Consider the following 17,515-nt stretch of genomic DNA (forward strand, 5'->3'; position numbering starts at 1 on the left):
ATATACAGAATCAATGCAGGCTAATTTCCACAAGTGTCAGATACTTACTTGATAGAGCTGTCATTATTATACAGAGAGCTGTTAAAATCCCCATTGTACTGCAGTATTGTGGTTATTGAAAGAAGAAAGTGTTGTAACCAGCAGACAGGCTACCTCTCCTCCTGCTCCTATCTGCACTGCAGCAGAGTTAAATAGGAAGTGAAGCCCTGGACATTTGCATACGTTTCTCTGCATTATTTAAAGCAGCTTGTTTATATTGCTGACTCCCAGAAACACTGCACACTGGAATCCCTCGACTATGATAGAGGGGCTGGGGAAATCCACAACCTTGGAACAGTGTTGATCAGTGGCATTTTAAACACAAACATTATGATCATGTTTTGGAGAAAGAAAATAGTGCGAAAGAGAGGGGGAGATAGTTTGGTTTTTTGTTTGCTGTATTTTGAACAATATCCAGCCGTAAACTGTTTCCAATAAACCCTAAATGCTTCTTGACTTCTCTGTGTCCTATGAAGCTGCTGAGGTGGTGAAGTGTGACTGTGTTTTGTAGGCAGAACAGCAGACTGATCTCTCTGTTCCTGTGAAGCTCAGTAATGCACATGTGTCAGATCTTTATACTGTTACAGTGCTGCCATTCTGAGGGAGACACTGCCATCTACTGGACAAAAATGAGAAAAGCAGGCTGCTGTCAATACTGTGCACAGGACACAACATTCCACTGGTTTCCATTCTGTATCTGTTTAGCATGGATTGCACTCTGTAATCAGGGAGGAAACCACTAGACATATATGCATCAATAGTGTTGTGAATTAGTGTGGGGAGATTTGGATGAATAGTTGCTTCTTATTGGCAGTGTAAGCAGCTCAGATTTATTGACTCAGTGAACATACAAAGCAGGTTTCTTTACAGGTAACTGCAGTCCTTCATAGTGATACTTTTCACACAGTGGCATCATTGACTCCTATGGGACAGGGTTCGGGTTAGGGATAGGGTTCGGGGTATATCGTGCAAAGACATTGGACACATTAAGTACATTGTAACTAACATTGTAATGATGTGTAAGTGCACATGTATTTACTAAGTAACTACTCTGTAAATACACAGTAATTCCAGACACTTCATGGAAAGTGTTGCCCTGAATCGTGTGGTTGTTTTTGTGACGTGGACTAATGTTCACTGGACACCTAGAAGTGACCACCACACTGATTGTACTGGAGTCCTGACCAGCTGGACTGGAACCCAGGTCCCCAGAGGTATGAAAGGCTGGTCAGTCAGCAACACATCATCATGGATTGTGCTAAATCTTCCCTTTATATAACAGTACAATGCAAAGTTTCTTATCCACAATTCCACCTAAATATATGAGAACTCGGACGGCTATTGAAAGCGAGGGTGACAGTGTGAATAATATCGGGGCCACTGTAGGGTTTGTGTTTCTTTGAAGATGTTTTTATATTAAGCTGGGAATGTCCAGAAGTGGGACCAAGAGGAATATCATTTGAATTGAGGAGGAGTTGTGTGGTCAGCACTGGACACAGATATTTCAGCCTGTATGTCAGATACATGAAATTCAATGAAATCACGTAACTTCGTGTTCAGTATACATTAACAAAGCAAAGTCTGGCAGAGTTCTGCGTTTCCCCTTGACATGAATGAGTGGATTCACACGAGTGGGTTTTTGTAAGGGCTCAGGCTTCACTTCTCTCACTGTGAGTCTCGAGCACAGTAATACACGGCAGTGTCTTCAGTGTTCAGGCTGTTCATTTGCAGATATGCTGTGGTGGAAGTATCCATGGAAACCAGTAGAATGATCTTATATCGATGGACAGTATTGAATATTGGTTATGTACAGTTCAGCAACCATTCCAGAGCTTTCCCAGGAGCTTGCCGGATCCAGTGTATCCAATAGCTGCTGCTTAATGTGAATCCAGAGACTTTACAAGACATCTTTACAGACTCCCCTGGCTTTCTCATTTCAGAACCAGACTGGCTCAAAACAATATCAGATCAGACATCTGTAAACATTCTCCCTTCCTCTTTCTATGCACATGTATCTAATGTAATAGTTTTTGTACGAGTCCTGCATTGCACTTCCTCACTGTGGGTATCGAGCACAGTAATACACGGCAGTGTCTTCAGTCTTCAGGCTGTTCATCTGTAAGAACACAGTGCTGCTGGAATCAGACTTGCTGACTGTGAACCGGCCCTGGACTGACTGTGCATAAAATGCCTCTGCATCATAGTCGATTCTACTCAGCCATTCCAGTGCTTTCCCGACAGGCTGACGAATCCAGCCTGTGGCGTACCAGCTACTGCTGTCAGTCAAAGAGTATCCAGAGATTTTACAAGACAGCTTGAGAGATTCTCCTGGCTTTCTGACTTCTGAACTGGGCTGGGTTATAACATCAGCACAGCCTGCATCTGAAAATAACAAACACACACAAGTTTTAACAATAATGCAAATGATAATTATTAAAATCATTGTTTTTCATAGTATGTACACTAATAATGCATGTTGAATGAGAATACAAGTAATTGCAATTTATACTCACATGTCAGATAAGACAATAACAGGATGACTTTTAAAGCACCCAACATTGTGAATGAGTTGTAATGAATAATTTGTAGCAAAGACACTTTGTGGTGTGTAAAGAAAGAGCTGAGAAATGCAGCCCAACCTCTCCTCTGCACATCTGAACTAGCAGACAGCAGGCTGGGTTTAAATAGGAAGGGACTGTGCTGAGGTTTGCATAGACGCTCTTCAGTGGGTTCAAATAGAGGAGATCTCAGCTGGCAGGCAGCGTGTGTGTAGCATTAGCTACAGTGGTGCAGCATAAGGAGTTTGCTGCCTGCGATGCTTAATTGGATTTCAGAAAACCTGGCCAGGTTATCAAAGTTTAATTGAAAGCTTATTAAGCAATTATATATTAAAGCCACACATTTTTTTTCGGAGGTTTCCCGGTGAAGGCTGAAAGTTATTGAAATCTTTATATATTCTGTTTTCCATACAGAACACATTAGTAATGATCCCTGCATCCGTTCTCCTGTTTATCTAATTTATTGTTAACGTGTCCTTATAGAAATGGCCTGGTTCTACTTGAATTGATTATCTTTGTCTCATTAAGCCACTTGGCAATTTCTTTATTCCAGGAACCTGACTGGTTAAGAGGGGGTCTGTTTTGTGTAGAGAGGAGAGAGAAGTGTGCGTGCGTGCGTGCGTGTGTGCGTGCGTGCGTGCATGCGTGTGTGTGTGTGTTAGTAAAAGTATTTTCAAAGCTACTGCTTTTGAAGAATAAAGAAAACGCTTAGGAAATAAGTTTATATCAAAAAGCCGATCAATGCCTTAATTAACTTCTTTAGCTGAGTCTGAACTTTGCTTCAGCAGATGAATAGAGATTTACTGAAGTCTTTCTGCCCACCCTGTGGATTTCTGTTCACTGTCTCACCAAGGTGTTCCTGTTTCACCCTGGGATTGAAAAGGATTCTTCGTCGGAGCTGCCTCTCCGTTGGGAAATCGCTTGTCGGACGGACATTTCCCGAACGCTGGCTGAGATCAAACCCATTTACTCTTTTTATTCTGCTGCTGGATTACTCTTATTGAAAACCTTCTTTATATATTTTCTTTTTGTGTTTTTTTTCCTTCATCACCTGGATTGGTTCTATATCTTTGTTCTGGTCAAATCTCTTTGTTTTGCTGTTTTTACTGGGGTTCAGCAAGTGCCTCGGGACCGAAGCTCCAGTTTATTACTTGATTTTCTTTATTATATCCTGTGCAGGGACAGGATAAGTCAGGGGACGGGTTTTTTTTTTGGACATTTAGTTTTTTTATTTGTATTTTTTGGGACTCTTCCCATTTGGCGATCAAGGACTCAAATTGGACTGTCTTTATTTCATGGGCTAACTTCTCAGATTTCTTGTTCTGTAATTGTAGGATGTGATTTCTTTTTTTTCACGTACCTGTCTTCTTGCTCTGCAGTTTTATTGTTCTGCAGTATTTCTCTTCTTCCTTTGTGGTTTGTTTGGACTGGCTCAGTGCATATTTATAGTCAGGATTACTGTCTCACCCCGTGTTCATTTCGTGGTCTGGCTCTCTGCTCGCGTATCTTTTTGACTTATTGCAGGTGGGGTGATAATATTGTGATCAGGTAATTACAGTTATTTTTATTAAACTCTAGCGTTGAGTTTGTTACAAGCTGTTTAGAGCAATGCTTCTAGACTGGACTGCAGAGAGACTTTCACTTACAGGGCACACATTCCATTGAAGTGACAACATAGGCATGTGGTAACTGCAGTGGAATTAATGGAATTAGAAGGGCATTGTTTCAGCATTACACTCAGTGTGCTTTCCTTCTAGTTCCTCAGTGATTACTACAGAATAACATGTGCCCTGGAACTGAAAAAGTGAGCCAATCCTTCCACAAGTAATGGAGCTGATCCTGAACTCAATCCCAGCATTGTGACTGAGACACACAGTAATGGAGCTGATCCTGAACTCAATACCAGCATTGTGACTGAGACACACAGTAATGGAGCTGATCCTGAACTCAATACCAGCATTGTGACTGAGACGCACAGTAATGGAGCTGATCCTGAACTCAATACCAGCATTGTGACTGAGACGCACAGTAATGGAGCTGATCCTGAACTCAATACCAGCATTGTGACTGAGACACACAGTAATGGAGCTGATCCTGAACTCAATACCAGCATTGTGACTGAGACACACAGTAATGGAGCTGATCCTGAACTCAATCCCAGCATTGTGACTGAGACACACAGTAATGGAGCTGATCCTGAACTCAATACCAGCATTGTGACTGAGACACACAGTAATGGAGCTGATCCTGAACTCAATACCAGCATTGTGACTGAGACACACAGGCCTCAGTTCTGTGACCCGACTCAATAATATCAGGGGCTCTCTTTATGTTCATTCTTTTGAACACATTTAATAAAGTTTGATGCACTTTATGAAGTTCATGTAGAGACCAGAATACCAGTTACCAGTCACACTTCCTCTTTCTATGCACATGTATCTAATGGAATAGTTTTTGTACGAGTCCTGCATTGCACTTCCTCATTGTGGGCCTTTTTTCATTTCATTGCGCATGCGCAGCTATGAAAAGTTGCAGTGATGCTGGGAAATGAAGTCTTTTTCACTTTTTCACTTCAATACGCAACCTGAAGACGTTACACGCTATCAGGCCCGGCGCCACGAGGGGGCAAAAGAGGGCAATGCCCCCTCAGTTGGAATATTGTGCCCCGTCAGTTTTGTATCCCTATTCTGTCCTTCAATCTGCCCCCTCAGTCATGCCCACCCGATTTGTTGTGTCTATATGCTTCATTCATGCAACTCCTTGCACGCATCATACGTAAGTCACACACATTTTACCAGTTGAAAAAAAATAATAATTTTGATTGGCCTTCACAGTGGAAGGGGGTGGGGTGAATTTGACCGTTTAAGTTTACTTTCAAAGTTATGTACTACGAAAAAAAAAATGTTTTACCTCGCAGCTGGATGGAATTGAGCTAATTAGTTATGCAAATGAAATAGTTTAGCTGGGTGTCTGATCGGTAGCATGGTGGATCTCAGAAAGTGGTTTCTCCAGGGCAGGACGGCAGCATCGCATCAAAGCGGCGTGGAGGGTGAGAAGCCAGCCACAGAGGACAAGACCGCCGAGCCGACGATAATCACCGAGAGAGAAACCTTTATGGATGCGGAAAAGGTGAAACCACTGCTGGACTTCATCTCCGGAGACTTTGTGGAAGCTGAGGTTACTGTCGCACGCCAGTTTCTACAGACTGAAATCGCCCGATCTGGAGAAGAGAAATGGACTCCGCAGAACATTTTGGATAGATACTCCGGACCTCTAACAGCAATGCCTACTGTGATGATGGCATTGAAGCTGAGATTAACATTTGGAGCATCCACGGCAACTTGCTAGAAGTCTTTTTCAACATTGAAAAACGTATTGAGTGAGCACAGAGGAGCACGATGCACAGGAGGAAAGCACAGCTGATTCAACCGGCATTTGAGAGGGATCTTCCAAGCAAATTCCGTGGGGAGTGGAAGGAGAGACTGCTGAGGAGGTTCAACACCGCATCAAGGCGGCAGCAACTCTTCTGAATCAGGGTAAGAAAAGGCAGCCCGGCTGGGCTTGTGTTAGTTTGTTATTTGCTCGCTTTTGGAAATGCGTGGGAAATGTCAGAAATAGACCTCGACTTGATTTTCTTCATTGGCGTTGCTGCCTCGTCTGCTGCTTGATTTCTGTGGTGTGATTGGAAATGTTTGGTTTATAATATAATCGGATTGTTTTAATGTTGTTTTATTTGGTAGAATAGGTGCTTTGCATTACATTGATGAGGGTGGGCAGACCTTGAGCAATGGTTGAGTATCGATGTAGCTATAGCGTTGCCATCAACAACGCGTTGCTATGGAATTCTAATTCCTCTGTTGTTGTCATAGCAGCGCAGTACCGCACTCTCGTGGCGAGCTCGCTTGCTAGCTGCGTCCAAGCTGCATTGTACCGATAAGTCGTGCTAGTGCATTGTACAGTAGTGTTTGCTGTCCGCGATTGGAAATGCATTGTATTGGCAAGGGGAAGTGTTATTATGGTAAGTAGCAACTGTTTTGCATTGCATTGATGGGTGTTGTGCATGTAGCTGTGTAGGGTTGTCATAACTTGCAGTTTTTCGAGCCGGTTATGAGTTGTCCATGTTTGTAAAGTAGTGCAGTAGCCTGTATTCTTGTGGCAAGACAGCCGTGCGTGGCTGCAAATACATTATGTGTAATTGTACTATCGATTATTATCCATCCTGTGTTATCATCGAGCGAAAATATTTGAGCCCCCTTAGTCATTTCTGATGACCCCTTCACGAGTTAATCCTGCCGCCTGAGGGCAGTACATGTGCTTATTAAATTATACAACATGATTACTGTTCTATATAACGTATTTTTAAACTACATGTAAGTGTTTTATTCCATTGATATGGATTACCTGTAAATCAATCAAATAAAAACAAGTAGCTAGGGTGACGTCACCAATACATGATGCAAATGAGCCCCATCGAGGGTTCAAACCTTCCTTCGGTGACGTGTTCCGAACCTTCGAAGGTCAAAATGTACCCCTCGCTACAGCCCTGCAATACACAGAACACTAAACGAGACCCAACAAACAAGAGACACAAGACAAACACAATGTGCAGGACGACGCCATCGCCAGGATCCTTACAATATAGATCAACGTGTAAACAAATTACTGTACACCACATGATGTGTTTTTACATCGTCACAAAACGATATACGACTATATCCAATCATCACTGGTTACAAACAGGTTTTACAATGACAATATTTATGATCAATGGATTCTACCCCCATGCATGAGATTAGAGTTATAAATAACACTTGATACAGGATACGCAGGCTGCTTCAAACACATCGCATTTTCATTGGTCCTTATTTGTACAGCACCGCACTGCGTTCCTTAACTACTATAAAACTGGTATCTAACGTGTAGGTTAGTGATCATATAATCGTGCACAGCAGATCATCCGGTACATTTTAATACAGGCAGATCCTTGACTTGAGAATTAACTTTAAAGAATGAAAGAATCTTTACTGATGTTTTATGAAAATGCTTAAATATCAAACAACCAGGGGCGCTGGAACGAGGGGTGCGGCGAATGAAACCCCGCCCCTTTTGATTACGCAATGAACTTCAAAGCGTCCTTTGCTTAGCAACGGTCTCAACAGCCACGAGCCTGTTCCCAGGGGAGAGCAGATTTCACCCGGCAGAACAAGAAACAGTGATCTGAGATGTGGAGCATTTTACGATTAAAGAAATGAAGTATAAAATGTAATGATGTAGCGTTTTTGCCGCCCCCTTCAATTTGCCGCCCTGTTCTGCCTATATGGTCCCGCTGGCCCTGACTGCAGGTACAAGTAAAACACGACAGATAGAAGCTGACACTTGTTTGTGTTTTCTTTGAAATTGAGTGTGTGGTTTTCTAACAGACAAGAGTCTGAATCTCATGGTTGATCTACCACAACTCAACCATGAAAAAGAAAGCAGAACCTGTGAGTGATCAGTGCTGCAGTCCTGAAGAGAGGGGATTTTGTACGGCTGCTTGGTTTGATTGCATCACTGTGGGTCTCGAGCACAGTAATACACGGCAGTGTCTTCAGTCTTCAGGCTGTTCATTTGTAAATACAGCAGGCTGTTGGAATTGTCTCTGGAGATGGTGAATCTTCCCTGGACAGACGGGGCATAGTATGTACTACTACCAGCACTATTAATATAAGCCACCCATTCCAGACCCTTTCCAGGAGCTTGTCGGACCCAGCCCATTTCAGAACTGCTGAATGTGAATCCAGAGGCTTTACAGGACAGTTTATGGGACTCTCCAGGCTTTACAACTGCTGGTCCGGACTCAGTCAACACTACATCAGACCGGACACCTTGAGGAAAAAAGCAAACAACGTACAGTAACTACTGCTAAAACATCAAGTAATATACAGAATCAATGCAGGCTAATTTCCACAAGTGTCACATACTTACTTGATAGAGCTGTCATTATTATACAGAGAGCTGTTAAAATCCCCATTGTACTGCAGTATTGTGGTTATTGAAAGAAGAAAGTGTTGTAACCAGCAGACAGGCTACCTCTCCTCCTGCTCCTATCTGCACTGCAGCAGAGTTAAATAGGAAGTGAAGCCCTGGACATTTGCATACGTTTCTCTGCATTATTTAAAGCAGCTTGTTTATATTGCTGACTCCCAGAAACACTGCACACTGGAATCCCTCTACAAAGACAGAGGGGCTGGAGAAATGTGCCAAACAAATCTGATTATTCTCAACAACTCAAGCGATGTGTTTTATAATTGATCATTTCTCATTTCTAATCAGGACCTTGAGTACTTCAAGGAGGGATTTTCTCCTCTTTAATTCAGTCCCATGTGTCAGTTTAGACTCAGCCTAGACTGTGTATTGAGCACTAATAGCACAATCAGCCCATTAGCACAGATTATTAGCAAACACCTGGGCTTTGATTGATTCACACAGATCATTGTTTAAAGGGTAACTGGCACAGGCATCAGGCTTGAAATATACACCCCTTATTGATTTTAGGAAAGAAGCTTTTTTCAATATTTCTTTTGAGAATTCACAAGTAAACTGTTTTAATCCCATTTCCTTTATCCTGCATGTAAGAGATCTGGAGAAATGCGTTCAAAGCAGATATTTCGTGCATAAATCCATGCTGCACACATGCAGTCTTCCACACATCCATGCTGCAGTGAGCTGATTAGGTGGGGGAGTGTGAATCTGTTTTGCAGGGAAGCACAGCAGGCTGCTCTCACTGTTACTCTGGAGCTCAGTAATACACAGCCTGCAGTGTTTTCACATTGAACTTTGTTCTGTTCCAGTGCTGCCATTCTGATGGAGACACTGCCATCTACTGTCAGGAGATGAGAACTGCAGTGTGTGGAGGTGCTGTAAATCACACTTAGCAAACTCTCAAAAGCCTCCTAGCATTTGCAATGTTGCGGTTGTAAATGACAATGGTAATATCTGCATTGTCCTGTATTTCAGTACTTTGTAACACTTTCCATTCAGATTTACACGTTAAGTCCATTGTAACGATGCATGATAGCATTGTAATGATGTGTAAGTGCACATGTTTACTAAGTCACTGCTGTGTAAATGGAAAGTGATCCTGAGACGCTAAGCAGCTAAACTCAATTAAAAAAAATTAACATTTCAAGCATGCCATGAAAAGAAAATTGAATTTAAATAAGATGAATGATAAGTGGGTGAGATAATGATTTGATTTTGTAAAAAAACTATTTCTTGTACCTTTTAAGATCGTGGCATTCTGTCTCATTATAATACAGACCCTGCCATTGACTTGATGACAATGAGAAGCGCTGTGCATTTGCAATGGAAAAGTTAGAAGAAACCAAGGGGCTTATTTGCTAGGAAGAACCACAGCTGGGTTTGAATAAAGAATTGAACAGAACCAGAGAATTCCCCTTGATTGGTTCAAGCACTTGTGTACAGTATGGAGGGAACACAGTGAGAACTACAGATAGGTGCTTGATGCAATCCAGGGTTATTCCTCAGTGCTGTAAACTGCAGTAAAACATCCAGCTGTGTCTTATCCCAGCAGATTACAAGTGCATCAAATCAACCCCCAAGTCCTTGTGTTTGTGACGGAGTGTTTCTGTTGAGTCCCTGAACAATCCTGTCTCTACACAAACTGAAAGCATGTCAAACACAGCCCCAGTGTAGCTGCATGGGATCCATTTAGCATGGATTGCACTCTGCAAGATGGCAGGACACCACTGTCCATGCCAACAGCTTGTTTCAGTATTGCTGCAGATTTTCTGAATTCGTGTGGAAGATATGGATAAATAGTTCCTATCTCTATTGGCAGTGTGAGCAGAGCTCTTGAAACTGAGACTTGGTTGCAGTGACCAAACAAAGCAGAGACACATCATTGCAGATTTTCTATGCAGTCTGCTCTAGTAAATGCCTTTCATCTTAACTGAGCATTCAAGTGTCAGATCTTTCTCTAGGTCCAGAGTAAATAACATGGAATTGCATCTAAATTGCATTGATGATGATCAAGAGAATGGTCCAGCTAACCGTATTGCTCCTCAGTGCAGTGTGCTGTAAAGCAGTCCACTGTGGGTAGAGTTTCTGTACGAGCAGAGCACTGAACTGACTCACTGTGCAGGAGCACAGTAATACACGGCAGTGTCTTCAGTCTTCAGGCTGTTCATTTGCAAATACAGCATGCTGTTGGAATTGTCTCTGGAGATGGTGAATCTTCCCTGGACAGACGGGGCATAGCTTGTACTACTACCACCAGAGCTAATGTAGCCCACCCATTCCAGCCCCTTCCCAGGAGCTTGTCGAATCCAGCTCATATCATAAGCAGTGATGGTATCCCCATCCTCATCTTCCCCGGAGCCTTGACAGGACAGTTTCACAGAGTCTCCTGGCTTTCTAACCTCAGGATCGGACTGCTTCAACACAATGTCCGCCCAAACACCTGAAAGCAGAAAAGCACATCAAAACCCTTCACTGACCTCAAAGCAACACACAACGCTGTTCGAAATGGCTGCTGCAAAAGCCAGATATTATTCACAAGTCCATGACTTGGGTTTACAGTGTGTGTGTGTGAATGACTGTAATTCAATCAGTCCAGGCTCCTACCTGCCAAGCAGTACAGTACGATGCAGAGCTGTGCAATGCCTCCCATGTCTTGTTCAGTAATGAGACGCTACACTGTGTGTCACTTCTATACCGTTGCCCGGGTCCCTGGCACTTGCCTTCTGGGTGCCTCTGCTCTGCATTAAATAGGAAGTGGGGGCTCTGAGTTTGCATACGGCTGGATAAATTCAGCAGGATACAGAGTTCACTGAACACAAGACAGGAACCCATGTTACAGTTTGCTTTCAGTTGCTTACAATGCAATAGACTGTGGATGTGTGATTGCATGTTATTGTATTATTGGATTCTGCTATGAGAATATTCTTTGAAATGATATTAATAATACATCACGCTCCTGTTTTATTCACACTGCCAGGGTCGTTTGCAGTGATTGAACAGCAGTGGGTTCACTGTGGATGATTCTGTGCTTGGTTCTGAATGAGGTCAAGACAACAGATAATATCACAATGCAACAGCTTCTGTGCTTTCATTGTATTTGATTCATTTTGATTGTGATGCACTTCTATGGCAGATTTTCTTTACGAATGTGAGAAAGATACAAACGAAAGTGTGTGTTGTTTTTGCAGTGTGTCCATCTAAAGCTGAGGGAACAAGAAGCCACTTTGAGGCTTGGAGCTTGGTTTCAGGAGACTAGGTTTCAGGCCCCTGCACGGCACACCAGGGGAGACTTGGGGTTTGATTCAGCAAAGTTGCCTCAAACTAGGTCTCCTGGAACCAGTTTTCCAGCCACTGTCCCTGAAAAAGTGGCTTTCTGTTCCCTCAGATTGAGCCAAAGAAAGGTGTTGCAGTGCCCTCTAGTGGCTCTTCCAGTTTAATACATACAAATATCACATAAACATCTCTCCATCCCTGAATAGAGGCTCGACCCATCAGTGTGATACCAGTCTTGGAAGTCACCATTGCAGAAACCCATCTGTATGTGCCTTTACTTGTCTGTCCCAATACTTGTTGGAGGGAAGGGGAGCCTGGCCTGGGTTTGCTGTTGGGGGTTGTGTGTCTGTGTGAGGAGTGGGAGTGGGGGGAGAGAGGGAGGGGGGAGAGAGGGAGGGGTGTTTTAATGGCATGGTGTAAACTCTTGCAGTCTTTTTTTCTCAGAAACATGTTCTATATTGCACTGTAGTTTCTCCACAGTGTATACCTTGAAGGGCACTGAACCAGCAGCCCCATATCTGATTGGATTGGTTCACTGAATGACCCATCAAAGCATTTGTTACTTTACTGCCCTGTGTTTTTTGGTTTTCTGAACTGTGTCTTATCTTGCTTGCTGTGGAGCAGATGAGGATATTCAGGTCTTGTGTTTGAGTAAAGGCTTGAGCCACACGTAGGATATTCTAAACCACATTGTTCTATTCTGTCTCTGTAACTGTAATGATGCCGTTGTGTGTTAACTGAAACAACACATGCACATGGGATGAATTCCCCATTGACATGAATGAGTGGATTCACACGAGTGGGTTTTTGTAAGGGCTCAGGCTTCACTTCTCTCACTGTGAGTCTCGAGCACAGTAATACACGGCAGTGTCTTCAGTCTTCAGGCTGTTCATTTGCAGATATGCTGTGTTGGAAGTATCCATGGAAACCAGTAGAATGACCTTATATCGATGGACAGTATTGAATATTGGTTATGTACAGTTCAGCAACCATTCCAGAGCTTTCCCAGGAGCTTGTCTGATCCAATGTATCCAATAGCTGCTGCTTAATGTGAATCCAGAGACTTTACAAGACATCTTTACAGACTCCCCTGGCTTTCTCAGTTCAGAACCAGACTGGCTCAAAGCAATATCAGATGAGACATCTGTAAACATTCTCACTTCCTCTTTCTATGCACATGTATCTAATGTAATAGTTTTTGTACGAGTCCTGCATTGCACTTCTCTCACTGTGAGCCTCCAGCACAGTAATACACGGCAGTGTCTTCCGTCTTCAGGCTGTTCATTTGTAAATACAGCATGCTGTTGGAATTGTCTCTTGAGATGGTGAATCTTCCCTGGACAGATGTGGCATAGTTTGTACTACTACCAGCACCGCTAATATAAGCCACCCATTCCAGACCCTTTCCAGGAGCTTGTCGAACCCAGTGCATATCATAGCTGCTGAATGTGAATCCAGAGGCTTTACAGGACAGTTTATGGGACTCTCCAGGCTTTGCAACTGCTGGTCCGGACTCAGTCAACACTACATCAGACCGGACACCTTGAGGTAAAAAGCAAACAACGTACAGTAATTACTGCTAAAACATCAAGTAATATACAGAATCAATGCAGGCTAATTTCCACAAGTGTCAGATACTTACTTGATAGAGCTGTCATTATTATACAGAGAGCTGTTAAAATCCCCATTGTACTGCAGTATTGTGGTTATTGAAAGAAGAAAGTGTTGTAACCAGCAGACAGGCTACCTCTCCTCCTGCTCCTATCTGCACTTCTGCAGGCAGAACAGCAGACTGATCTCTCTGTTCCTGTGAAGCTCAGTAATGCACATGTGTCAGATCTTTATGCTGTTACAGTGCTGCCATTCTGTTGGAGACACTGCCATCTACTGTCAGGAAATGTGAAAAGCAGGCTGCTGTCAATACTGTGCACAGGACACAACATTCCACTGGTTTCCATTCTGTATCTGTTTAGCATGGATTGCACTCTGTAATCAGGGAGGAAACCACTAGACATATATGCATCAATAGTGTTGTGAATTAGTGTGGGGAGATTTGGATGAATAGTTGCTTCTTATTGGCAGTGTAAGCAGCTCAGATTTATTGACTCAGTGAACATACAAAGCAGGTTTCTTTACAGGTAACTGCAGTCCTTCATAGTGATGCTTTTCACACAGTGGCATCATTAACTCCTATGGGACAGGGTTCGGGTTAGGGATAGGGTTCGGGGTATATCGTGCAAAGACATTGGACACATTAAGTACATTGTAACTAACATTGTAATGATGTGTAAGTGCACATGTATTTACTAAGTAACTACTCTGTAAATACACAGTAATTCCAGACACTTCATGGAAAGTGTTGCCCTGAATTGCGTGGTTGTTTTTGTGACGTGGACTAATGTTCACTGGACACCTAGAAGTGACCACCACACTGATTGTACTGGAGTCCTCACCAGCTGGACTGGAACCCAGGCCCCCAGAGGTATGAAAGGCTGGTCAGTCAGCAACACATCATCATGGATTGTGCTAAATCTTCCCTTTATATAACAGTACAATGCAAAGTTTCTTATCCACAATTCCACCTAAATATATGAGAACTCGGATGGCTATTGAAAGTGAGGGTGACAGTGTGAGTCATACCAGGGTCTGTGGCAAAGTGGTTTGTAGTGCACAGGTGCAGCGGGGATGCGGAGCTCAGGAATGAGACACACAAGACAGTTCACGGTGAAAAAGCAGCTCTTTATTTGCTGACAAATAATAATACCTTTCTCTACACAACGATGTGTATCGCTCAGGCAAACCACGGGGTTCAGTCCCGAAATAATAATCCACTCAACAAGACCCACACAAACACACCACGGTCCCAACTGCACAGTGAGTGCTCTCAGTGAACGTAGTGATCTGCAGGTTTATTCGTGTACAATGGTGAAGTGGAGTCCGGGTTTGATTGCTGGGGGTTTAGCTACAGCTCCCGGAGGTTAGCCTTCTATAATGACAAGCACAGACAGAAAGAAACAAACAGAACACTTAACACTCACGGTACACTTATCACAGACCGTTTCCTTTCTCGCTCATTCTCACAACCACATCAAAGGAAAGAAGTTATTATTAGGAGCTGCCACTTGTTTGTGTTTTCTTTGAAATTGAGTGTGTGGTTTTCTAAGAGACAAGAGTCTGAATCTCATGGTTGATCGACCACAACTCAACCATGAAAAAGAAAGCAGAACCTGTGAGTGATCAGTGCTGCAGTCCTGAAGAGAGGGGATTTTGTACGGCTGCTTGGTTTGATTGCATCACTGTGGGTCTCGAGCACAGTAATACACGGCAGTGTCTTCAGTCTTCAGGCTGTTCATTTGTAAATAAACCATGCTGTTGGAATTGTCTCTGGAGATGGTGAATCTTCCCTGAACAGACGGGGCATAGTATGCGGTGCTATAAATACTGGCCACCCATTCCAGACCCTTTCCAGGAGCTTGTCGAACCCAGCCCATAGTATAGCTGCTGAATGTGAATCCAGAGGCTTTACAGGACAGTTTATGGGACTCTCCAGGTTTTATAACTGCTGGTCCGGACTCAGTCAACACTACATCAGACCGGACACCTTGAGGAAAAAAGCAAACAACGTACAGTAACTACTGCTAAAACATCAAGTAATATACAGAATCAATGCAGGCTAATTTCCACAAGTGTCAAATACTTACTTGATAGAGCTGTCATTATTATACAGAGAGCTGTTAAAATCCCCATTGTACTGCAGTATTGTGGTTATTGAAAGAAGAAAGTGTTGTAACCAGCAGACAGGCTACCTCTCCTCCTGCTCCTATCTGCACTGCAGCAGAGTTAAATAGGAAGTGAAGCCCTGGACATTTGCATACGTTACTCTGCATTATTTAAAGCAGCTTGTTTATATTGCTGACTCCCAGAAACACTGCACACTGGAATCCCTCTACAAAGACAGAGGGGCTGGAGAAATGTGTCAAAGAAATCTGATTATTCTCATCAACTCAAGCCATGTGTTTTATAATTGATCATTTCTCATTTCTAATCAAGACCTTGAGTATTTCAAGGAGGGATTTTCTCCTCTTTTAATTCAGTCCTATGTGTCAGTTTAGACTCAGCCTAGACTGTCTATTGAGCACTAATAGAACAATCAGCCCATTAGCACAGATTATTAGCAAACACCTGGGCCCTGATTGATTCACACAGATCATTGTTTAAAGGGTAACTGGCACAGGCATCAGGCTTGAAATATACACCCCTTTTTGATTTTAGGAAAGAAGCTTTTGTCAATATTTCTTTTGAGAATTCACAAGTAAACTGTTTTAATCCCATCTCCTTGATCCTGCATGTTAGAGATCTGGAGAAATGTGTTCAAAGCAGATATTCCGTGCATAAATCCATGCTGCACACATGCAGTCTTCCACACATCCATGCTGCAGTGAGCTGATTAGGTGGGGGAGTGTGAATCTGTTTTGCAGGGAAGCACAGCAGGCTGCTCTCACTGTTACTCTGGAGCTCAGTAATACACAGCCTGCAGTGTTTTCACATTGAACTTTGTTCTGTTCCAGTGCTGCCATTCTGAAGGTGACACTGCCATCTACTGTCAGGAGATGAGAACTGCAGTGTGTGGAGGTGCTGTAAATCACACTTAGCAAACTCTCAAAAGCCTCCTAGCATTTGCAATGTTGCGGTTGTAAATGACAATGGTAATATCTGCATTGTCCTGTATTTCAGTACTTTGTAACACTTTCCATTCAGATTTACACGTTAAGTCCATTGTAAGGATGCATGATAGCATTGTAATGATGTGTAAGTGCACATGTTTACTAAGTCACTGCTGTGTAAATACACATTAGAGACACTTCATGGAAAGTGTTACTCAGTTGTGTATATTGATGGGAGTGAACTTGTAGCATTGGCTGCATCACAACAGCATAAGGAATTTTGCTGCGTTCTGCACTTAACTGAGTGACAGAAACCTGGCCAGGTGATCGTGTTCTGTATAGATAAGACTAATTTAATGAATTAATCATTTAAGATCAATTAAATTAATAACAGGGTTTGTTAGTCCCTTGGCAGAGGAGTCGGATAGGAGATTGAATTCCCTATGCTTGGTTCGGGCATTGAGATGCTATGTGGATAGAACGAGAACACTGCGTCAGTCTGACCAGCTCTTCATCTGTCATGGTGACCCCAGGTCACGCCCTCTGTAAGCAGAGACTGTCCCATTGGATTGTGGACACGGTTTCACTAGCTGAACTACCCCGTGTATATTTACCAGGTTCTACCGACTTAATGTCGTAGATCCCTCTTTGCCTTCAATAGGCACCAGGGTCCTTGAGGTTGCACGCTCTCACCACCAACACTAGATGGCGGTAGCGAGATGTCCTTCAGATGCTGTCCGCTCATTCTACCTCGTGACGGCTTTGGTATACTTTCCCAAAAGTATGGTTTGGCGGTCATCTTCTCTTTCAGGGAACCGGGGTTACATTTTTGAAGCCAAATAACTTAAACCAGTATGCTTGAAATAATGTCACCCGTTAGCCATAGATTTATATTTACTGTATTCGTGTGTGTGTGTGTGTGTTGTTCTGGATATAGTACTATGTGTTTTTTTTCTTTAA

The 17,515-nt window shown here is 43.0% G+C and overlaps 1 gene segment (V, D, J or C); it reads right to left on the reverse strand.

The window, feature by feature from the left end:
* Positions 1 to 2,086: 2,086 nt before the first annotated feature.
* Positions 2,087 to 2,678, reverse strand: LOC131723300 (immunoglobulin heavy variable 3-30-3-like). The segment is given in 2 exon segments: positions 2,087 to 2,421; positions 2,553 to 2,678. Coding segments are annotated over 2 exon segments (372 nt in total).
* Positions 2,679 to 17,515: the final 14,837 nt, after the last annotated feature.

Source organism: Acipenser ruthenus, chromosome 54 (assembly GCF_902713425.1).
Source record: "Acipenser ruthenus chromosome 54, fAciRut3.2 maternal haplotype, whole genome shotgun sequence".
In the NCBI taxonomy this organism is placed as follows: domain Eukaryota; kingdom Metazoa; phylum Chordata; class Actinopteri; order Acipenseriformes; family Acipenseridae; genus Acipenser; species Acipenser ruthenus.